The 25,620-nt window shown below is 38.4% G+C and overlaps 1 protein-coding gene across 5 annotated transcripts in view; it reads left to right on the top strand.

Annotated features, from left to right (window-relative positions):
• The window catches only part of LOC133517824 (putative uncharacterized protein DDB_G0282133), an 85,351-nt gene extending 74,379 nt beyond the window's left edge, over positions 1–10,972 (top strand). For 2 of the 5 annotated variants that reach the window (XM_061851261.1, XM_061851264.1), the window contains one exon: positions 1,000–2,970. In XM_061851261.1, the coding sequence (XP_061707245.1) occupies positions 1,000–1,996 (997 nt within the window). In that variant the 3' untranslated portion in view covers positions 1,997–2,970. Of the gene's footprint in view, positions 1–999; positions 3,917–8,500 lie in introns of those variants that run through there. The other 3 variants (XM_061851265.1, XM_061851263.1, XM_061851262.1) reach the window with 3 other exon arrangements.
• Positions 10,973–25,620: the final 14,648 nt, after the last annotated feature.

The following is a 25,620-nucleotide window of genomic DNA, read 5'->3' as shown; positions in this document are numbered from 1 at the left end:
CATGACGGGTGCTGCCTCTGGATAATTAGATTCCTCATATGTAAAGATATTAAGTCAGAATAGTCTTTAAATTTAAATATTTGTACTGTTTTATTTGAACAGGCGTTAAGAGCCCTTATACCTTAGAACGTTCTCCGATTTCGCGAAATAACGCTCGATAGATGGCGTTGGCGCTCGGTCCGCGAGCGCCGGCAACGCGACGCGCGTATCGATGTAAACAAGAATAATCTTGATAATTTTCATTATAATGACAAGCAACATTAGTTTAAGTGTTATATGGGCACTCTTTATTTTATTTTATATGCACAGTAGTAGCAATTAAGAGTTTATGTGTTACGATAATATACATACGTATAACCAGAGACTATTACATAAGGACTGTTTTGTTTTAGTCCATGAGTCCAAAACAACAGATGTGGAATGTATTATCCTTTGCGAATTAAGTATTTTGTTTATTATTTCTACCAACCTATAATCCTTGTTCTTAAGTATTCTATCTCTTTCACTCCAATGGAAAATGAAGGAGATAGTAAATTACTGCAGGTATAAATAAAGAACATGCGCTTATGGCTAAATTTGCAGAAAGGTCACAGCATGAATTGTATAGCTTGAATTGTGGTGACTAAGCACCCAGGGTGCCTAGCCAAGATGCCAATCGTTTGCGCATATTAGTGTGATAGAGAGACAGCGTTTCGTTGTCGTAGCGTAAATGATTGGAATGTTGGCTATGCACCCATGGTGCCTAGCGAAGATGCCAATCGTTTGCGCATATTAGTGCGATAGAGATACACATAGCGTTTCGTTGTAGTAGCGTGTACGATTGATATGTATTGCTAATGACATTATCAGTTTTTGAAGAAATGCTAATATTGGGTTGTTGCATAATTTTTTTTTGTTGATATTTTTAGTACTCACGGGAATATTCTAGAATAAATCTAGTATGTAGTAGAATGTTCTCGAATCTTTCACATAGGGTATATAAGAGCGGGCTTGTTACAGAGATTTAGTTAAATTCGAAAAAATGGACCAACAACATCTTCTTGCGATTTACTTATATGAACACCAATTGGGAACCAGTTCGAGGGAAACTCCAAATAAGATTAACACTGCTTTTGGCCAAAACACTACTACCGATCGCACAGTACGAAATTGGTTCCAGCGCTTTAATGAAGGAGACACAAGTCTAAAAGACATTCCTCATACTGGTCGCCCCGTCAGTTTTGACGAAGAAGCATTGCGGCGCGAGCTTGAGTTGCATAAGGATTCCACCACCAGGGATTTAGAGAAAACTCTGAACTATCAATACAGTACCATTGATCGCCATCTGCAGTCGATGGGTTACCGTAAAGTTTTGTCAAGATGGACGCCTCATGCGTTGACCGATGCTCAACGTGCATTACGTGTCAACATTTGTGAAAGTCTGCTGTTGCGCCCCCAAAGAAAGAGCTTCCTGGAGTCAATCATCACTGGAGACGAGTCCTGGGTCTTGTACGAGAACGTTACACGAAAAGCCTTTTGGATGCCTTCCGATAAACGGCCACCAACACAGCCGAAAAGCAGTCCGCATGGCCAGAAACTTCTCTTGTCAGTTTTCTGGGATTCGCAAGGAATGTTGCTGTGGGAGTTACTGGAGGACCATCAGACTATCAATGCCGAAGCCTACGTGAATCAACTACAAAAGTTGGCGAACGCTGTTAGAGAAAAAAGGCCAAAACGTCTTGTAGTATCATTACTTCATGATAATGCACGACCACATACGGCGAAAATAACCTGTAAATTTCTAGAGGAGCTCGGTTGGACAACAATACCTCACCCACCTTATAGCTCTGATCCAGCACCTTCCGACTATCATCTTTTTCGGGCTTTGAAACAGCATTTTCGTAAAAAGAAATTCGAAAATTCTGGCGACCTAAAACATTACCTTGCCAACTTCTTTGCCTCTCAGCCACTTTCATTCTGGGCCAGGGGTATTGAAATTTTGCCTAGCAGATGGTAACATGTTCTAGATAATGATGGTGATTATATTGTCGATTGATTGTTTCAATAAATAAATAGTACAAAAAAAAATAGTTTTCTTTCAAAGTGGGAAAATAATTATGCAACAGCCCTATAGTTACGTTGTTATTTTGAACAAAAAAGGAAGTATTTTGCAAAATACCCTCGTCTGTAGGAGTAAGGCCTCTTAAGGATATCATCCAATAGTCCAGTGGTTAATCCATCCTCACTAGCATACATATAGCGCTATTCATAAACGCATGTTAAGTCTAACAAGCCATTGATACTCGTTTGTCCTTATCCGTTGTTTTGATATTTGCGTTTGTTAGAAAGGGACGAACTTTAACAGAGGTCTGTTAAGTTTTATGAATAGAGGGGATAGTCTTCAAATTTCGGCAGGTCCTAATTTTAATTTTACAGTACATATGGTGCTACTTTACCGCACTAGTGCGAAAATTTGCATATTACGTTACTCTGTCGAACATTTAAAGGGCCATATGTACTGTAAAACATTGTACGATACATGTGCGAATAGGTAATTCGCAACTCGTGTCGATTTAAAACACTCCCTTCGGTCGTGTTTTCATTTATCACCACTCGTTTCGAATTACCTATTTTTCGCACTTTTATCGTAATGTACTATTAAGCTTCAGCTTCAAGTTATTATTAAAATACTAATTGAAATAAATATTGCAAAGGTTTGAATTGTATTTACTTACTTATAAATCTACGTACTACGTAAACTATAGTGGGAGGCACGTTATAAGGAATAAATACCCTCATCTGTTCTGTTATTTATTAGTGATAAGGTATAAAAGTTAAATAATATATGACCGCGTTCAGCAAAACGTTTCACTTTGCCGCTTGCCATAAGGACGCCTTGACATGCAGGTTATTCGTATAAAGATACAAGCAAATCTCGTCCTTATTGCACGCGACAAAGCACATTGCACACAGGTGGTCTAGTTATATTGCGTTTAGTCAGTATTTTCCTTAATCTATACTTCCGGTGTTAATATACCTTCATCTGTTATTTAATCGTATGTTATATCAAATGGAGGCTTATTTTATACTTACAATTAATCTAACTGTAATAGGTTGCCTTATTTAAAAGTTGAACAAGTCCATGGTTGCCAAGATTTTAGATGTAAAATTAACTATTTAATACTGACTAGGCAACTTATCTGCAATGTGTCAATGTGAATATTATCTATCAATTATTCCTTATCACCAATAAATTTCAGAAGAAGGTATATACTTCTTATACTGAATCTTAGATCCCGGGTTAGTTTTAAAAATTCACCACTGAGGCACCACCACCAGAAGTTTCATATTTGGCAACACTTACGCTACTACTACGACTAGTCTGTCCGTTTTTCTAAGATCAAGTATGCCATAGTAAATGTATGGCAAACTTGATCTTAGAAATGGGGCAGGCTATACCAAGGTGTTTTGCTTACTGATGCTTTAGTAGAAAGCGCTTCTAGTTTAGTAGTTATTAGGGATTTTTATTACATATTATCCCAAAGCACCTTTTGAAAAACTCAGTTCAATATCCTTTCAGTAGTCAGACGACCGGTCTGGCCTATACTCTGTATCTTTTGGTATTTAAATAAAAGTAAACAAAATCTACCCTCAATACATGATCAAATAATATAGGATAAAGTCGGGTCGTTCAGTGACAGATCCAGGCGGTTTTGTATTTGGTTGGTCAACCAATAAATGTTATAACTACTTTATTTAAATACCTAAAGATACAGAGTATAGTGGATGTGTGTATGAAGCCAATGGTGTCGAGTTCGAATCCCGGTAAGGTCATTTATTTGTGTGATGAACACAGATATTTATTCCTGAGTCATGGGTTTTTTTCTATGAATATAAGTATGTATTTATCTATATACAAATACATCATCGCTTAGTACCCATACCCATAGTATACTATGCTTAATTATAGCTTTGCTTAATTTCGGGCTAGGTCGATATGTGTATAAAAATAAATCGGCCAAGAGCATGTCGAGCCATGCTCAGAGTAGGGCTCCGTAGTTATTCTTCCGTCACAATAAGCTAAACTGGAGCTTGAAGTATAGTAGATTGTTAACCAAGGGATGAACTGTGGATGTACGTTTTTTTACTATAAAGGGGAAAGTTTTTGCGATAACTGAAAAACAACTAAACTGATCATGTCCGCTATAGTTTTCATTTAATTTCTTTCTTAAGGTGGTTCGACTAGGTTACCCAAAGCTTAAACCTCACTAGATGGCGCCACAATTGCAAATTTTGAGTTTTAATTTTTTTGTGGAGTAGTCTTGGTATTTCTATACTGTAAATTATGTTTAGCGCACTCTTTAAATAAATATTGAACTATTACAACAAACATTGAACACTTCATTGTACAAAAACTACCCCTTAATGTCGACAGAATGTTTTTTGACTCTATTTCTAAGTATCACTCACACATTCAAACAGTCTTACTGGGATCCTTGTAGTAGACAATTTGGCACAGCGTGAGTAGGCTTCAATAGCGTTGCGGTATGTACGTGGAAATACATGCAAGAGGATGTGGGTTCGAGACTCATTAAATTTTTTTTTTGTTATCAGTATTATCAAGTACCTTTTATTAATAAATTATTTTATGAAAAATATGAGCGTTTTCCATAAAAATATTAAAAATCTGATTCTCACACATCATGATATTTTTGGGTTCTTCCAACTCAGAATCACTAGCATAATCAGTCCTTGTGTTAAAAAAACCGAAAATTTGTATTGAAATTTTAGTTTTACATTGAAATTTCTTTCACACTAAAATGTGACGTAATGGTATGGATATTTTAGGATATATTTTTTTAATGCTAGGGTGGAGAAGATTCTAAGTAGAATGAACCTAAGAAAGTCCAAATTTGTAAGACAGATTTTCCGGATTTTTTTTCAAAAAAAAAACGCTGTTTTGTTCTGAAATTAAAGCAATCCCTTACTGCCCAGCCTTTAAAAAAGTAGGTACTATTTTACAGTAGAATTAAAAAATTTTTTTTACGATACATTTAATTAAATTACAGTGAGTTACAAAATTGCATGGCCTTCTATTTATAACCATTATAAAAAGAAATGAGATATTTACCATGTTTGTTTATATTATTGATTTCCCGATATTTTGACACAACTAGAAGTTTCACACAATGCCTAGAGATAGAAAATTATTTATTTATTTTATTTATTGTCAATTTCATTCAACGGATCACATCATATCCAATTTATGTGTTTATGTATTGCATTGTTTTCTACCTAGTTGGTTATTAAATTCTGTTACTGCATTAATCTTTATCTACATAAAATATACCAACAAAAGTTTAATAAAGTATATATTAAAATGAAGTACACAAAATCAGGAATTACATATGTCAATATCATTCAAAATCGCCTCCTCTGGCTTTGACACAGGCCCTCAAACGACGAGGCCAGTCATCAATAGCGGCACGCACGATTGTCGTGTCTAATTCCGTCACTGTCTTAACTATGGCCCGCTTGAGGGAGTTAAGATTTGTGTGGGGTTTAGCACAGGCTTTCTCCTCAATAACCTGCTATATGGCATAATCCAGGGGGTTAAGGTCCGGGCTGGAGGACGGCCAGTCTTCGTGGGCAATAAAGTCAATTTTGTTCCTTCGAAACCAGGCTTGAGTTGTTTTTGCTTTATGTGCAGGAGCTGAGTCCTGTTCAAAGATCCATGGCTGGTTTTGAAATAGGGTGTGGCTTAAGGGCTTCACTATTGGTTCGAGAACGGTTTCCAGTTTCCGGTTTTCACACCTTTTTCACAGAAATGAATCTGTGTTAGCCCTGTGTATGACACACTCAAAATCATGTTTGGCGGGTGCCCACATTTGTGCAACGCAATAGGGTTGTTTCCATCTACAAATCTTAGGGCATAATTTTATCCCAAAAAATTCTTTTGGATTATAAGAACATGTTAAACTACTTTTAGGGGACCTGTAATGACCATATTTTTGTAAATATTGAATTTAAAATATCTTTTGGCACACGTCACGTGACCAAACTCGAAACGTCATTGAAGATTCTGATGACGTCACAACTCTCGGATTGACACTGTTGACAGTTAGGCGATTAACAACAAATGACAAATATCAGTTGACAGTTCGTATCTTCTACGTGTGTATGTAGTTATGTGTCAAACCATAAACTGTGACGTCACACAATTTTCAAAGAGCGTTTTGGGCGCGAAAGCATCTGTCAAAATATATTTTGTTAATTTAACATATTTAAAGCCGTTTTTAGTATAAAAGCTGAATTTTAAGGCAACTTTTAGTTAATACAGAAAGTAATACAAGCGTTTCAAAAAATTGGAATACGATTCTCTTTTAGGCCCCAATTCATTATAGATACGACGAGATAAGCGTTATGTGTGGTATATAATTATAGCTCACAAATCCACCACATTATGTAATTTTTTATTTTTTCGGTAGCATTTGTTTTAACGGAAATAAAGAGGTTGCAAATCGAGTACCAGAACTTCAGAACAGATATCATTTGATATTTACCAGTCGCTTTTCGGTGAAGGAAAACATCGTGAGGAAACTGGACTAATCCCAACAAGGCTTAGTTTTACCCTCTGGGTTGGAAGGTCAGATGGCAGTGGCTTTCGTAAAAACTAGTGCCTACGCCAAATCTTGGGATTAGTTGTCAAAGCGGACCCCAAGCTCCATTGAGCCGTAGCAATATGCTGGGACAACGCTAGGAAGAAAGAAAGAAATCGAGTAACAGAACTTAGTAACCAACTAGGTATAATAGTTATGATGTAAATGTCCATATCATGTTGGAGTCATATATGTATTAGCCAACTAATTATTCAAGATCAATACACTTAGCTCCCTTAGGTATTCGCCTAAGTACAATCTCGGGCAAAATTGAGTTTTATAAAAGTGAACTAGTTTCTAGGTCATATTTTCTATGAATTGGTCATTTTTGTAGACTCCAATTACAGTTACACTTTTCCTGGTTTTTCGCGGACCAGAATATCGATGATTTTTGTAACTTGATTTAGACGTTGCTATCATTTTCAATCCAAAAACACATAAAATCACAATTCAGAACATGCGGCAGCGTTGTTTTCTATCAAGTACCTCAAGCACCAGGGCGGCTACCGGGAAAATCGAAATTCGTCAATTTCGGGCATTTTTCTCTGTCACTCTAATTACGTCTTAGTGAGAGTAAAAGAGAAAGATCCCCGCAATTTGCGAATTTAGGTTTTCGCGGTAGGCCCCCAGATCCTGTCAAGTTTCAGCAGTGTTGCCAGGTGAGCGGAAGAGAATTATCGTACTTGAGTGTCAATATTATTGTACCGTTGAAAAAAATATCGTACGCCAATCAAAAAGGCAGCCCCTAAAAATGTCTAGCAAAATAAGCTTAAATTTCCAATTAATAATAAAAAAAGACAATTTTCGTCTAAATTGCGCAAAAAATCTGTTTATGTTTGTGTATTTTTGGGATAGACTCAAATGGTATACAGGAAATTGTGACATTTTAAACTTTAAACTTACACCAAGGAGCCGAACACCCAAAAGATACTAATTTTAGCCTATTTCTGAGAGAAAGTGTCATATTTTGCTTCAAATTACTAGACTTTTAAGGTGGCATCATCCAAGGGCTGAAATTATAGTACTTTAGTGTACGATAATGCTCTTTGGAACATTACGTCATACCGGGGCCCAAATTATCGTACATGTACGACAATTATCGTACGCCTGGTCACACTGAGTGTCAGTGTCGACAGAGTCAGCTAAAAACGCGTCAAACATCGCAACGTCGCGCCGATGGCCGTCCGAGGCGGGGTGGCAACGCCGCAATGTATTTGTACACGACATTTGTCACACACACATAAGTAAAATTTATAAAAATATAACGTTGATTATTGCATGATTTCTGTATGAAACAAAGTTTTTCTATTAATTTAGCGCAAATGAATATTCGAAAGTAGATAGATGCGCAACTATTTATGTAATAATATTGTGTAATTAATTAATTAATAGCGATTGTTTTTTGTATGAAAATCGAACCACCTTAAGCTCTACTTCCACGATTTTTTTAATTTTTTTTTTGACCTATGGTTTAAAAGTTAGAGGGGGGGGACACTTTTTTTTTCTTTCGGAGCGATTATCTCCGAATATATTCACTTTATCAAAAAATTTTTGTTGAAGACCCCTATTACTTTTGAAAGACCTTTCCAACAATATCCCACTGTAGGGTTGAAGTAAAAAAAAAAATTACCCTCACTTTACGTGTAGGGGAGGTACTCTAAAAAAAATTTTTGGATTTTATTGTACGACTTTGTCGGCTTTATTGATTTCTATATCCATGCCAAATTTCAGCTTTTTAGCACTAACGACCACGGAGCAAAGCCTCGGACAGACAGACAGACGGACATGGCGAAACTGTAAGGGTTCCTAGTTGACTACGGAACCCTAAAAAGTATCACTAATTATCATTTTGTTCTTTTCAGGGGTGTGAAGGAACAGACGAAGAGGACCAAGGGCTCGGGCAAGTCGGGCGTGCGGCGGCTCGCCTCGCTCGTGCACAAGTAAACGCTACCACCAACGGTACGATACTTGCTGTGTTATCATTATACATTCACAAGCAGAGGTTGTCTGGTGTTTCCACTTGGAATTGGCAGGTTATAACTAGAGAATTAAGTTTTTATTATTATTTGTATGTATTTCTATATCTCGGGACTGTGGGGTCCCGGACCTTTGGGAGGCGTGTGTGGGGTCGAAGCCAACATTGCAGAGGCTCTTTAGAATAGTTTGATATCATGTAGAAGGCCTGCTAGAACCCAATCACGGGTACAGCAATAGATACCCGTGAACCGGTCTCAGCAGGCATTGGGGCTGTATAACAAAAATGGAAAGAGTTCAGGGCTATTGATGAAGTTTAGCTGCAGCTTAAGATTGGGATATTTATTGCAATGGTTGCCACCATCCGCCATTTGGTAAGATTTGGTAAGAAAAATGGAAAAAATCATCTCTTCGTGCTGCAGGTCGATATCGCTATGCTCCTCCCTAAGTCGTGTAAACAAAAGGAAGGAATGGAAAAAATCGCACGCTTCTTCTGCAGGGTCCGGTGTCCCAAAAGGTTGTTCGTGTCTTACCCGAAGCGGCGAATTTTTCCTTTTGCTTGACAAAAAATAATTTTGGTAAGAGGCCTGAGATGATATTAGTATTTTTTTCTTTTTATTGAACCAACGGAAAAGAGAACAATCGCTGTATAACGGATGGTTAGTATCAAAGGCCGGATGGAAAAACGGTTTTTTAATAACAAATAATTTTAAGTAATGAATGACTATCTTGTAGTCATTGGAGATCTAAGGCATCTAAGCAATGGTGACGAGAATGTAGTAAATGTTTTGTTTACCGCCTTTTGTATACCAGTGGAAACTCGCCAGATGACATATTATTGACTATATTGTTACACTATCTTAGGGGTCGTCCAGAAATCATGCGATCGTTTAGGAGGGGAGTGGGGGTAAGAAAAATATCACGAATGATCACGATGGAGGAGGGGGGGATCAGAGAAGATATCACGTGTAATTTTTTTTTCAAAGCGCGAAAGCTAAAAACAACAATATTACTCAAAAATGTAAACAGATCAAATACTCCGCTCTATTTTAAATGCGTATTTACCCTTAAAAAAACATTAATCGCACCAACTTCTCAATCTGTACAAGTACCTTTTTTTCTGAGTTCATAAAAGGAAAACAAGGAGAAAAGAAGTGGTTTCAATCAAACTTTATTTACTTAGTTATAACTGTTTTACAATTACCTACCTAATTATTATAAGTACTATATACATTACTCATTCTTTTCAACCGCAACTTAGAACTGTCACAATTTGCGGGAGCTATGACACGTTTTTCCTCAATCAGCCGCCATTGCTATCAAAAACGAATATGAAAACGAAAATAATATGAAAGTATGTACTTACTAATATAAGTGATGAGCAGATTTTTACGGTGCCTCTTTTTGAGACATAGCATCTTGAACATATACAGTAGAAACGACATCAGATTTTCTTAGCGTCTAAGGGTACCCGCATCATACTTTTATTATCACGTGATCTTGTGGCAGGGGGAGAGGGTTGCGTTAAAATCACCAAATACCACCAAGGGGTAGGGGAAAAATAAGCCATATATGATCACATGATTCCTGGACGACCCCTTATCAATACGGTTGATATATGGTCATTTGTGAGATAGTATTAAGGGTTACATTCATATAAATATTGAAATGCTGCAATAAATATCGAGGAGGCCATTTTGAATCCTCCAAGAGTAAGGCCGAGGAAATTGATTCTTTAGCCGTATTAAATTTACTTGAACCGCATTTTGCCAAGTCAATTTCCTCGACCGTATAGGACTGGAGCGCCTTGAGTAGCCAAATTTATTATTTACATTATACCTATTATTTACTTTAGAAAGTTTTTCTGATTCAAACAGTATGTATATTTCTGAAACACAAGTATGAGTGAGACTGTCGTTTACTTATAATTTAGGTGGCTTTAAATTCGTAATGCTAAACAAGTGAATCTGGCTCAATATCAACAATTTAAAAATATTAACAATTTTTTTAAATTTAACCATTACTTTGTATGTATACCAATAGGTATGCACAATAATGACTTATTTCAACGAGCGTCGGAAAAAGATCTTAAAAATTTATATATTAAGTTTTTATTGTTATTTAACTCAGGTCTCAGTGTCCTTTATTTAGTGTTACATATTTAAAGTCGCCCTTTATAGATAATATTGTTAATTATAAACTATAATTTCTTATGAAGTATAATTATACATGCGTATACATTGGTTCTGGAACGTTTTCTTCACCTGTATGTGTATCGATAGTTGTATAAAACGTTTGTCATTGATATTTGTAACTCCGTCGCATTTTACTCTCTATGCAAATATATGTGTAAACTATTATTGGAATTGTATATTCACATACATGTCCGCTTTATAATACATAGATATTTTAGCCCACCTAGACATGTTTAATAATATGTAATTATTCGCAAATTAGAAAGAGATATTTTTTCATTATAGTGCTCATTGTTAAGATAATGTTATGTATTCACAATAATAGAGGCGTATAGTGATGCACCGGCGGGGGTTTGAGTGATATTCAGAGGCTTATTCTTTAAGAATGTAGGTAGAGCAGACAAATATGCTATAGATAAATTAACAAATATTTCATCTCGCATAACCTGTGGCACCATGCATAAAATAACATATACTGGATGCTTGGAGGGTCGGAGTGGTTTTGGCAGCTACAGTTCAGTTCAGCATTAGAAAAGGTAAGCATTTTGAAAAAACAAAATTTAGGGATGTGGTTCATGAAAAAAAAGTAACATCTACTCATAAAAAATAGTTTTTGCATCACCAAAAAGGGGTTTTATTCCCTGCTAGGAGGAATCAAAGTGGCACATTTCTTCCCTGTTAAGAGGGACTGGTTTTTCTGTTCTATGACACAATTTTTTTGCATAATAAAAATGAAAATAATTTTTCTCGTAGGTGATGTGAAAAACAGTACGTGTCACATGATAGAAACATTATTTCCACCTTGTGCGTTACTCACTACGCTCGGGATTCAATTTTAGAATACCCTATCCTTCGCTTCGTTCAGAATTCAATGTACGATTGTACGCCCTCGCCGTAAGTATGTCATTTTGATCCGTTGTGACACAATCTGCTATTCTTTACCATAACGCGGTAATCTGATTAGGTATATCGCACATCATCATCATCGTACACGGTGTGTCAAGCGTCAAATTACCTTTTCTATTTTTGAATATACTTGTAGACGGCGTTGTACGGTGCCGTTAGATTGGGTGGGTAGAGTTGGTAGTGCATGGTTTGAGATTTGGTAGCTGCATTGTCTACTCCGAGCTTCTAATCTAGTATACAGGGCGGAAAAATCGAATGCCACATGGAAGGCAACTACCTTAAATATTGTAAATAGCACATTTTGTGTAAGGGAGATTTTCCTTTGTTTTTAAAAACAATAAATACTGCATTTAAGGATTTATGAAAAATCGCTTGCCTCAGTCGGGACTCGAACCGGTCAAATGTTACATGTTATTATTTTTTTGCATTAACAAAGTACGCTTCTGATAAATCGAACTGTTCTTGATAATCGTCAGCCATTTATAATGTAAAAGCACTTGCAAGTCACAATTTCAATTTATCTACGTAAAATAGTAGCTCTAATATTTGAAAATGGAATAAACACAATTCGAAAAAAAGAAAAGAATGCGTTCAACAAGTCGGGCATTATTTGTTTTAAATTAAAAAGATTGCACTTAAAAAACAAAAACGGTTCGTTAAAATGTTCCATTTTTAAAAATTTACCTATCCTAGCTACTATGATGACTAGAGAATAATTGATGCAATTTTCCTATCAAAGGAAGTAGGTAGGTTACTAAAGTGGCATTAGTAATCGCAACTAAAGTGATAAGTAAACATAAGTGTAGCTCATCATTATCATGTCATTTAAACGTCTTTATTTTCCTTGTATTCCAAGGATTACGTCTTAATTCACGTGACGGGTGAAATCAAATTTCAAAGGTAATTGTTAATTTTCATGGCCTTCCGCTATTCTGAATGTATTTGTTATTTAGAGAAAAATGAACCTTATCAGTAACCCTTTCAATCTGCATCATAAAATACAGCACATTATTTTTTGTCACATTTGACCGGTTCGAGTCCCGACTGAGGCAAGCGATTTTTCATAAATCCTTAAATGCAGTATTTATTGTTTTTAAAAACAAAGGAAAGTCTCCCTTACACAAAATGTGCTATTTACAATATTTAAGGTAGTTGCCATCCATGTGGCATTCGATTTTTCCGCCCTGTATATCTTATGTAAGTACCCACAGCCCGGTATGCATGTGACGATAGTTTGGTACTGCAAATATAATTGTACTAATATCAAACGAAAGTAAAGCGTTAACTTCATTCCATTGTTCTCATAGGTCTCATATCTATAAGAGATAAATGTACTCTTTATCTACTGTACGTATTGGCAGACTAGTACTCGCCATCAGTGTACGAAATTTTGTGCTACCTAACTTTTCTTTGTAACAAAAACAGCAGACATAAAACACACAATATGACTAACCCTTAGTAGAAATGTCGATCGTCCTATAGGATGCAGAACTATCAGAAAACATTTGAAATTGACACCTTTAATACCGTTACATTCAATAAGCTATTTAATATTATTCCAGTTCCTTGTAACTGAATTTACTTTTGAAAACACTGGAAAGAAGCGTTTGAGGGGATGGGAGGGGAGGGGATTGAGGGATATTCTTCCTTTTTCCCTGACTTAAATTAAAAACCTTCGTTATAATCGTATTTACTCTAGAAATCATGAAATCTTTTCTCTCGCAGCTTTTAATAATCCATATCATCAATTCATCACATTTGTAACTAAAGTGTAATCATGCTTACTTGTCCTATCATGTAAACAAATAACTCGAAGATATTATCGCACTTTTCTCTGGAATTACACAATAATCATCACTTAAGATGTTGTTGTATACTTCAAGAAACTCACAAAGTATTGAAATCAACCAAATAAACACTGAAAAAAATCACTCAAATAAGATTTTCATCAATAATCGCAGTAACGAACAGATCATCTGACATTACGATGTCTAGATTGTCTATGAATCGTATTATTGGAACGTCACGTTAGTTTACATGATAAGACACGTAAGGATGAATACACTGTAAAATTGTCTCATAGTCAGAAATGATATCGAGTTTAATAGGCGTCCGGATGTTACTTAGGAGACGGGAAGCATGCTCTATTTTGGGATTAAATTGTTGCTGAACTGGTTGTAAAACAATCTTCAACTTCAACATTTATTCAGCAAATAGGCCACAAGGGCACTTTTACATGTCAACATGGAATTTACATACAAGCAAAAACAAGCACATCAACAATTATAAAATACAATTAACTGAAAATATTAATGCAAACTAAAGTATTATTATTACTTAGAGATGTATAAAGTCTCTAAATGTCGAATTACAAAAAACTAAAAAATTTACTTAATAACACAAACAGACACAAAAATAAGTTAGAATTATTTAGAGTTGGTGGTTTTAAACGTTGAACTAAATGAATAAAGTCTATAAAGGTATAGTGGTATATCATTTTGCATGGCTATATAAAATTTTGCCATATGGGACAAACAGTAACAAGTTAAAATAGCATGCCGGTTTTCCCTCTTTTGAGACTTTATTGTATTTTTTTTATTTACTGTCCGATAAATGTATCTCAGTAGCATCTTAATTAATATTGAGCGATTTAAAAGGTGCTTTTTAATTTACTTAACTTTCGCACTATAACTGCGAAAAGAACAATTTCAATAAAAAAGCAACAACAAATGTTGCTACCTTGTAGTCATACGACGAAACTCCGGCACCTAGGTTAGCCTAGTCAAACCTCAGGTTTAATCAGTGGTCTTAGTCAATACATAACTTTAACTAGTTAATTCTAGCAGAGAAAAACATGCACCCTCATATCCCAAAATACAAAATGATGAAATCTGTATTTTATATTAGATATAGGTACTTAATGGCGGCAAAACTTCGTATACCTAACCTTTTTCGCTCTAACCAGGAAATTTACGAACATACCTCGACCTATTTAAAGTCAACGAGCATATAGAGCCTGATGCCCCGTTTTGACCGACTTGCGTTTGGGGATTTGTCCAAGCCTGTCATTTCAAGGCAAACCTATAAGTGTCGTAGCTTTGAGGATTGACCACAAAACACACCACACATTTAAAGTCCTCGTTTTCGCTATTCGCTTCATAATTGGATTAATTCAAGTTACATTATACTACGGTAGTCATTACAACATATTACGCTGGCTATTAGTAATTTAATGCTATTGTGGGAATGACAGGTGCTGAATGTCATGCCTTTATAACACTTGCCTCAATAACAGATCACTTACCTATGTATACACTAGAATCTGTCGTTATATGAACACCATCTAGTGACTAGACTAGTGTTCATATGACGACACGTGCTCACCACGAATTGGCATTGGCTCCCATATAAATCATATAATTTAGTTTAGCACAAACGCTTTTTTCAGTTACGTCAACGGTGACGACCAGGAATTTCACTACAGCTTAACTTTTAAAATGTAATAGCGAACGGCTGTTTTAACTTGCGCTTATTTTACAAGTTTCAAGATTTCGTGAAACGGGTATTTGATTTTCAGGGATAAAGTTCATGTTATTTTAGTATACAATAAGATGGGATGTAACTGAATTGTGCAGCTAGCAAGTATGTGACCACTTGCGTTAGACCGCGGTTTTTGGTACATTATATTTGAATTATGATTCTATTGGAGGTAGTCATCGGAGTGAATATACCTATACGAGGGCTGCCTTTTAAGTTCTATCGTTTGGTAAAACTAAAGACAGTTAATTGATATTTTTTATTTTTTAAAAGTAATCACCGTGATACGTAATACCCTTTACAGTAGGTACATATGGTGCTACTTTACCTCACTAGTACGAAAATTAGCATATTACGTTACTGTGACGAACATGCCTTATGTACTGTAAACTGTTATACGATATGTACGTAATGTACTATTTTCATTCGATCGAACCAGATTTCGAAACACTTATTAAAGTCCGAAGTCGGGGTCTCCAAAATGGCCGTTTTGTATGCCTCAACCGCTTCTTCAAGCGTTCGGTACCGTTGACCACGAAGTCGTTGCTTGATTTTTGGACAAGTGAAGAAGTAATTGGGGCTTAAGTCTGGACTGTATGGCGGGTGCTTTTGCTATTTTAATTGTTCTTCACTGAGTCAGTGTGGTATCCAGCGTGAGATCAATTTTTTTACGCCTAAGTGGTCATGCAAAATATTTTAAAGACTGGTCCCTCAAATGCCCAATGAAGCTTCTATCGCACGGTATGTCGGATGGCGATCTTCGACGATCAGTTGCCGTACAGCATCAATGTTCTCCTGAGTCACGGCTGTTTTTGGTCGACCTTCACGATGCCTATCACTAAAACTAGAGCAACCACGTTGAAATTCTAAATACCAAAGTTCCACAGTGCGTAGGCATGGTGCTTCATTATTAAAAACAGTAGTCAACTCTTCAAAGCACTGAAGACGCGTTGAACCTCTTTTGAAGTTGTAACTTATCGCACGTAAATTTTCCTTCGAAATTTCCATTTTCACAACTGACTTGTCAACTTTGAACCGACGCTGTACTGAAACGATTCGGCCTATCTCGAGACATTCTTTTGTTATCGAGTTCTAAATTCTAATATTTTACGATGATACTAGTTTTTTTTTTATAAAATCGCAGGAGGTTTGCAAACGACAGAACTTAAGAGGCAGCCCTCGTAGCTCGTGTAGGTACATAGGCCGCGTACCCAGTCGTCATGCAAAGCGGCCTGGACTCTGGTGCTCAGTTCAAACACCAACTTTATGAATTGCACCGGAGGCTGCTATTAAAATCCGACACGCATCCATTTAATGACATCAAAACCTTTTAGACCTTTTTTTTGCGCTCGATACTCTGACAGCAACAGAGTGATCTCAATTTTCTTTACCCACGCAGGGTTGCGTATGATCTATTTCATGATATTATTCTTATGTTCCTTGTACCTTTTTATTTTTATTATACTTCTTCATTTTTAAACTTAAGTAGTTACCATTTAGGCTTAAGAAGTTTTTGCTCCCTCTTTTTATTTTCTAAAGGGCAAAATTTGAATTCGAAGTTGTCTTAGCATTAGTATATTACTTTTAACTTAAGTGTGGATGTCACTTTTATTCATTATGATGTATATTTCCATGACTACGCTGAGGTATAAATATTTTTAAATTGTGTAGCGTTAGTTTTTTATGGAGCTATGGCATCTGGTTTACTAAGAGCTATTTTTGAAGTTTTATTGTAATTTTCTTAAAAGCTACATGGAGCTTTTTTGGAGCAGGGAGCAAAATATGATTTTAGTTCATAATACATATAGTGGCTACGCCAAGAAACGTGTTAGCCCTTGTATTATATTCACTATATCCCCTTTAATCTTATCCCGCTCCTTACCACGCGTATTGTCTCAAATCACCAAAGCTGGCGTGAACTATACTATAATCTCACCCTTTTAATCCCCCCAAGTAAGAATTAAACATAAATTTAAATCGTATACCGTTGTAAAAACTAGAATTTTCTTTGTTTGAAATTCAAAGACGTAATTCACGCCAGCATCGGTGAATCGGCCTGTATTCCAATTATTCTATGTGGATTGACTTGTTCAGATAACAAAAAGCTAGTAAATAACTTTCAACGTCCACATTGCACTTTTAATTCATGTCCATATCTCAAACTGTCTATACTTAGCTATATCTTGTTAGCGACGCAGCTGCATAGTCTCCGCACCTCAATGGTAAGGTGGCCCGCTAGACATAAACACAGTGCGCGGTTATGACATATCGGTGTCTATGGTGCCACGATAACTGGTTGCATGACATTTGTCGGGACGAACGCTGCTGCGTTGGCATTTGTCAAGTTTTTTGCATAACATGTGTGTATGTTAATGTTGGCTGGGGCTCGCGCGGCTGCGGTATAACCGCTCGGTACAAGTTACTTATCCAATAGATAGAGCATACCTACAACGTCTTTAACTACAAAGGCGAATCCAGGAATCAGTCAGTGCACTACCAATGATAATTTATTGTAATAAAGAGGTAAAATCTATTCCCCTTATTCATAAACGTCTACTAAAGTTGACAAGCCGCTAATAATCGTTTGTCCCTTTCCGACGTATTGGTATGATGGAAAGGGACAAACGATTATTAGCGGCTTGTCAACTTTAGTAAAAGTTTATGAATAAGGGGGTATGAAAATAAGGTGCCCCTTAGTTTGACATCCAAAACAGATGGCGCTCAACTTTTGATAATCAGAGTTACCGAAAAATGTGTAAAGCTGTACAGCGCCCTTTTTTTTAATACTACGTGGTGGCAAACAAGCATACGGCCCGCCTGATGGTAAGCAGTTTCCGTAGCCTATGTACGCCTGCAACTCCATCTCATTTACCTGTCGAATTTGAAGCACGAAATTGTCTTAGATTTTACTCATCTTACTCAATGTATATTTGGTACTACGTATAAGTACAGTCAGCGTCAAATATTTTGTAGCAACCAAAGTAGCCAAATAGTTCGGTACACCATATATTTAGTATGGTGTACCGAACTATTTGGACACCATGACTGCTACAAAGTATTTGACGCTGACTGTACCTAGCGTAGTACTTTAGGTACAGGTTTATTATTAGAGCACCGTACCTGCTAACCACCACACAGTTAATCGATCATTGGTAAGTTTACAAATGTCAGGTCAGTTACGAGTACCAACTAATTTTGTACTCGTGTGCTTGTCTATATGTATTGTACCAAATATGTTTGTATGCGAAATCTATGGGAAATAATCTGTGCCGATCGAGCTGGTATCTTGCCTATCTAAGCTGTGGTTCCTCATAATTTGAAATTATAATTAAATTATAGTAGCCGGGCGGAGCCCTAACAACGGTTAAAAGTGTGAAATTGTGAAGTGTTCTCCATAAAGAGAATGTATAACGTGCTTACCCACATACCTATACAAGTTCGATCAGACATGTGATAATACTATTGGATTATGCTGAATAAAGGGGAAAGTGTTAATCAGATGCTTTTTATTTTACTTCTGCACCTTATTGAACCTATTTACTTGAAAATAAAAATAACTTGAAATTATAATGTTAAGGTTGAAATGATGCCTTTTACTCGAGTTAAACACTCTACTTTTCATTTCGAATACGAGGACTGTAAAATATATGGTTTTTTTTTTAAAACATGACTAAGTATAATTTATATACTCGTACCACTTCTTGAGGCAAAAGTATTGTTATTTATGGAATGGAGAGTTAAATATCAGAAGGGAAATTGTACTACAAACCCATTAAAAACCAATTTCAATTGCTTATCGTAAAAAAAAAGAAAGTCTTACTTGGAAACGTTCTAGTGCTTTCCTGCACACTTTTTGGAACAACAATGATCCTCTTTCAGAGCATGAGAAATGAAAAAATATGTATCTAATTTCGGCTTTGCTCCGCGATCGATAGTGCTAAAAAGCTGCAAATAATAAAATATCTGGATGGCATGAATATATAAATCTGGGTGCCGTTCAATTTTAATACAAACTTTTTGCATTACTTCATTTAAATACTATAAAAACTCATAATAAACATTATGTATCAAAACAAAACACAAAGTTGTTAGTCATACTAATTAAATGCTGTATAATCATGATAACATTCGTCATAACAATCCTTAGGAATAATTTTACTTGTTATAACATACATTTTGTATTGTAATTAAAATGTAGTACTAAATTTTAAAGAAGCCGTTAGGTACGACGACGAGCGAAGCGAGGAGGAGTGTTAGGTAGAACTGCGACCATATGGGCAAAACCATATGTCTCGGAAATGGTATTTTTGCTTGTCCAATTTCACTAGGCGTTTGTATGCCTTTAACATTATGATGTTGGTTTTCATGAATAAAAAACGTTCTGAATATATACTAGTATACAAAGCGAATATTATACTGGTTGCCTGTTATGAAAATACATTATTATGCTACTAAACTATTATTACTTTCGAAAGTATTTGTGACGGACGGGTAAGTACGGAACCCTACACTACACTGAGCATAGCCTGACATACTCTTGGCAGGTTTATTTTTCATAACTATCATTTACGATGTCGTCGAATGACTAGTCATAACCCAAATATTCGCATGACAGTAACCAATAAACCCAAATTAATCGACGCAACCAAAGTGTCCTAAAACAATAGAAACACGTTAATTCCCACAGGCGCATCCAACTCCGTTATTCCTATAACAATCCTACCAAGCGTCATTGATCGTTTGTCAATACCAATATAAATGTATCTCCTATTACACAGGGTCCTCAGATGTCCGCCGTGTCAACTATACTGGTTAGTTGGTCATGACAATAACACCCGTGCGCGGGGTCACCTGCGCGCCCAGGTGCGTACATTAACAACCTCACTAATAGTTCCACCACGATGTTTATTTGTTTTATAGCCCTTATCGCACTTCACCTAAGAATTGGGGCCCATAGACAATTTCCTTTCGCGACATACTTGATTAAAAACGTTAAATTTATTACGCCATATTTAATCTAAACTGAAATTAAAGAGAGTGTAGGGCCAAATTAACCGTGTGAATACACACATTTGCAATCTTATCTTTGTTTTATAGCGCAGTGCTCAGGGTTAATTGATTCCCTGTGGGAAATAAGGGACTATTCGATTAACGGTTAATTTATAGTTATTGCTCTTATTTCTAGGTAGGTAATAAAAATTATAAGTTAATTTAACATACACATACTACAGGAGCGATTATACAACGTGCTCACGACGAACCCGATTACGATGTATGCATTAATGTTTTTTTCTCCAATATGCTCGGAAATGTTCACCTTATTGTAGCAAAAATTGTACGGGAAGTGGGAAGTTCTTCGTTATGGTCGAACTCAAATTTAAAAAAATTCAATCCATTGTCGTGTTTTAGCGGACGGGAAAGTTATTACTGTATTGTTTTTAGGGTTCCGTAGCCAAATGGCAAAAAAAACGGAACCCTTATAGATTCGTCATGTCCGTCTGTCTGTCCGATTATGTTTTACTTAAAAAAAAGGATCCACTAAGAAAAATTCATACAGCCAATTAGTATAGCTGCGGGCTACGTCTACACGGGTCAGCATCATTTCAAGCAAGGGATACAGTCGTGTAAGAACTGCGTGTATGATCGTGTGAATACTGCTTAATAAAATTAAAGACTATATAACTTTTATATATTTTTAAGGAACTTATGCGTGCAAATACAGCATATATTGCACAATTATATTGAATGAGCGAATATTGAATGGCACTGAATGGCAGAATAGTTGTGCCTTTAACTTTTAAAAAGTAATTAAAAAGGGAAATTGTTTTTGATCGAAACTCATCCACGAATTGCCCTTTCCCGGCCTCTGCAATAATCTACTTTTTTTTATACTACGTCAGTGGCAAACAAGCATACGGCCTGCCTGATGGTAAGCAGTCTCCGTAGCGTATGTACACCTGCAACTCCAGAGCGCGAACAGAGAGAGAACACGCGCGTTGTCGACCCTAACCCCACCCCCCTATTTCGACGCTCTGCAGCCTAAATGGGCTGGAAGATTACAAAGTGTGAGGAATAGACTGGTCAAAATTACTGGAGGACATATGTCAACCTAAGTGCGATAAAGCTTAACAAGGTAAGATTACGTACATTCCCACTGAAACATTTGAAATTCAATACTTAACATACCTGCCTGATTACAGGCCATATATTATTGTACCCCCAGCTTCGTTTTATTACAGGCAATCATGCGCAAGATAAGCGCTGACGTCTGCTGTAATTGCGTCATCGAATCCCTTCATTTTCGGAACGTCGCGTGGGTACGGTATCACGCCAGTTATCTGTTTAGTTTGTCTGTAACATACATGTAATAGTAAAGACAGGCATGCAAATCACCGCGGGCATGTGGTATGCGGGTGCCAGGGGAGGCGCGGCATATTGGGATCTTCTGGCTTTTTTAAAGCATATTAGGTATGAATAAAATAATTACCCTACCGTTAGCATCGGCGACCAATTGTTCTAATTTAGTCATCTGACAATTAATGTCGCATGGTATTTAATAGAAACTATTGACTCTACTTCTCAGTTTTTCGAGAGAAGGTAGGAAGAAAGTGATGTAAGGCGATATACATACATGTAATACCTACATGTTAATAAACTCAAGTGCTACTAGTATAATTCGTTTGCTTAAAACCGTCAGAAAACACGGAAGGTTGAGAGTTCAAAGCTCCTGGGCGGTCAATGGTACAAATGATTCTGCATAGGAGCAAAAATACTAAAACAAAGGGTCCTGGTCCAGTATTTTGACCGAAGTCGAATTAAGGGATACCTAAGTGTTTCGTCTTATACTTTATGTCTTACCGACATTTTCTAATTATGATAGTATTCTGTCTACATTGTCCAGTAGTGTTACTGCCTTAGAGGCTACGACCGCCTTAAGTCCCCAACGACCCCAACCTCCTCTGAGTGAACGCGCGAGTTCAATGTCAATGGTAGGACCGCGGCCGATACGGGCACTACTTCGTACTTTGACACGACTTTATTACTCCACTGTTTGTACTTGTCCACTGTTTGGAGCAGTTAACACGATTTGAGCCTCATGGTTATTGCTGGAGAGGAATAGTCCAGGAATTTTATATAGTACCTAGCTACAGCATACCTACCTACCAAGGGCGTCGCCACGGGGGGGCTGGGTGGGGCAGCTGCCCCCCCCTAGAGATTCTAAAAAAGTTGCCAAATATAATACAACCAAAGTCCTAAGTCTTTGAGTTGATTTGCTTGAAGTTCAAGCCTTGAACAATCATTCCCGTACGTCGAAACTCGAATGAATTCACCAATTCCACTCCTAATATTCCCAACGCTCGACTACGCTCCGCCTGGTCTACTCTATCGTTGAAGCGGAGAGGGGGAGGGGGGAAGCAACATGTAACCGCGCGGCGCCCGCGCCCCCCGCACACCAGGCGTCCATCAAACGCCACTGCAACCCGAGGAAGGCGCCGGGCCCCGACGAGATCCCAAACATGGCGCTCCGCCACCTGCCGCTAAACACCTTAGCGGCGGTGGCGCGCCTGTTCAACGGGATCCTGCGGTCGGGGCACTTCCCCGACATCTGGAAGACCGGGCGGGTCATCGTCCTTCCCAAACCAGGGAAGGACAGAAAAGACCCGAAGAACTACCGGCCAATCACGTTGCTATGCAACCTCTCTAAGGTGTTTGAGAGGATGCTGCTCCGGCACCTCTCACCACACATCACTCCCAGGCCGGAGCAATTTGGTTTCAGGTCTCAACACTCCACGACGCTGCAGCTCACCCGCGTCCTACACCACATGGGCGCGGCGCTCAACAAGAAGGAGTTCACAGTCGCGGTTCTCCTAGACATGGAGAAAGCTTTTGACCGAGTCTGGCACGATGGTCTAATATACAAACTTTCTCTGTCCACAGCACCCCGCCGCATCGTGAGAGTCATCGCATCCTTCCTGACAGACCGCCGCTTCCACGTACAAGTGGAAAGCGCGGTGTCGCAGGAACGCCGCATCCAGGCTGGCGTCCCGCAGGGGAGCTGCCTGTCGCCCGCATGCTATGCGTGCTATACCGACGACATTCCTGTCGTTGGGCAAGCGCAGCTAGCCCTCTTCGCAGACGACGCCGCCTACTTTGCGACATCTTTTAAGATGCCGCACGCTGTATCCAAGATACAGCCGACGCTTGACGCCCTTCCTGACTGGCTCTCCAAATGGAGGCTATCAGTCAATGTGGGCAAAACGCAAGCTCTCATCACAGGGCAAGCCACCGCCCTACCCAATCCTCCTTCTCTTTTAGGTCAGCCGCTCACATGGTCGCCCGCAGTGAAATACCTGGGGGTGACCATAGACAGGAGGCTCAACATGGACCGGCACGCCGCAGACACAGTTCGAAGAGCGAAAGTCGCTCGCATGTGTCTGCGTCCGGTCTTCTGCAGTAAGCTCCCTGTACGGACCAAGCTTGGTCTGTACAAAGCTTACGTACGATCAAGACTGACTTATGCTTCACCTGCCTGGTACTCTTTCTGTTCCAGGTCAAACAAGGAGAAGATGAGGCGCCAGGAGACCCTCACACTGAGGACCATCCTCAAGTGCCCGCGGTACGTCAGCAACGCAGCCCTCACCGAGACACTGAAGTGGCGCGGCCTGGAGGAGTTCGTCGAGCGTCTCGCGCGGGTCATGTTTGACCGCGCGGACAACGCCGGCCTGGACCATCTTCGGGACATCGCGCCACACCACAACACCAGACCTCCGGAGAGGTGGGCTCGGGACTTGCCCCGAGCCCTTCTACACCAGCAGTAGCTGACAAGCACTGCTCACCACACTACATTCGGATGCAACACGCCACACACGCCAGCTAAGCTGCCGGTCGCCTTCTCCGCGGCTCCATAACCTGGCCCCGCTCAAACGGTATCACCAGGTTAGGGGCCGTGGGGTTGGATAAACGATCGGTAGCGAAGAGCTGGCCCACACCAGCAACCCACACCGTCCCCAAAATGACGGCCACTCGACCACCCCACCAGTCGGTGGGGAAGCGACCCGCGACAGCCGCCGCAGCCATTGTGCGGTAGCGGCCCCTCATACCCCCCTGACGGGGGGTATCGACAGATTACTCGACTCGACCCCCCGCACAGCCGCCTTTGTTTTAGTGTCTATCTCAGCGTTGCCAGATGGTCACAAAAGTCATATTTTTGTGACTTTTCGCCTTCTTGTGTGACATGTGCGTGACTTACGATTTTGAGGCAATTTTTGTGACTTTTTAAGCTAGCCGATTTTTGGATAAGTTTAGTTTTGCAATTCGTATTAATATTTAAGATCGCACCCAAGTTTACTAGCCCTTGAACCCGTGTCCAGACAAGACAATTTTTCGCCAATCTGATGAAATTGTCCGATCTAATCAGGGCTATAACCGCGAAAATCGAAGTTCGTTAATTGCAGCCATTTTTCTCTGTCACTCTAATTAAGTCTTAATGATTTTGGTTGTCGCGGCAGGCCCCAGGCCGTGCGGACGCAAATGCCAATTTGGCTGCCAAATTCAACCACTGATTATTACCGATAAAATGGAGGTCTGGACGCAAGAATACAAATTGGTGACGCTTGTTTTTGAGTATTTTTGAAGTGAAAACTTCTTTAGCGGCGCTGGGCACTTTTTGTGATGGGGAAAAAAATGTTAAACTCGCGACAGGTGACGTGACCGACAGATTCGTCAGATTGAAAATTCGTAAGACGGACACGTGACCTGATCGAAAAACTGTTACAATGTCATTGAAGCCAGTAGACCGCCGGCGCAACTTAAATATTAACGTTGTGTATTTTTAAGTTAAATAACTGTAATAGTTCTGAAGTGTTAAATTTTTAATGTAATATAAATTGTCATGTTTGTGTACGACAGCGCAATAAATGAATATTGTTTTTTACCACATAAATGATTGTACTTTTATACTGATAATTAAAGCAATTCGTGCAAAATTATTCCCTAACCATTCCAAAATATCAAAAATGCGCAACGTTATTATTCAAGTTTTCACTTCTGCCGGCACTTCCGGAGTACCCGTTGTTTTTTTTATTTTACAACGCTCAAATCTTCCTCGCATTGTCCCGGCATTTTGCCACGGCTCATGGGAGCCCGCTTGGTGAGCTGGGGACAACTAATCTCAAGATTTGGCGTAGGCACTAGTTTTTACGAAAGCGACTGCCATCTGAGCTTTCAACCCAGAGGGTAAACTAGGCCTTGGTAGAATTAGTCTGGTTTCCTCACGATGTTTTCCGTCACCGAAAAGCGACTTATTTACCAGTCGCTACTTAAATGATATTTCGTACATAAGTTCCGAAAAACTCATTGGTACGAGCCGG

The sequence above is a fragment of the Cydia pomonella genome, chromosome 5, assembly GCF_033807575.1.
Source record: "Cydia pomonella isolate Wapato2018A chromosome 5, ilCydPomo1, whole genome shotgun sequence".
Lineage (NCBI taxonomy): Eukaryota > Metazoa > Arthropoda > Insecta > Lepidoptera > Tortricidae > Cydia > Cydia pomonella.
Note: the sequence above shows the minus strand (reverse complement) of the source record. Positions and strands in the feature narration are given on the sequence as shown.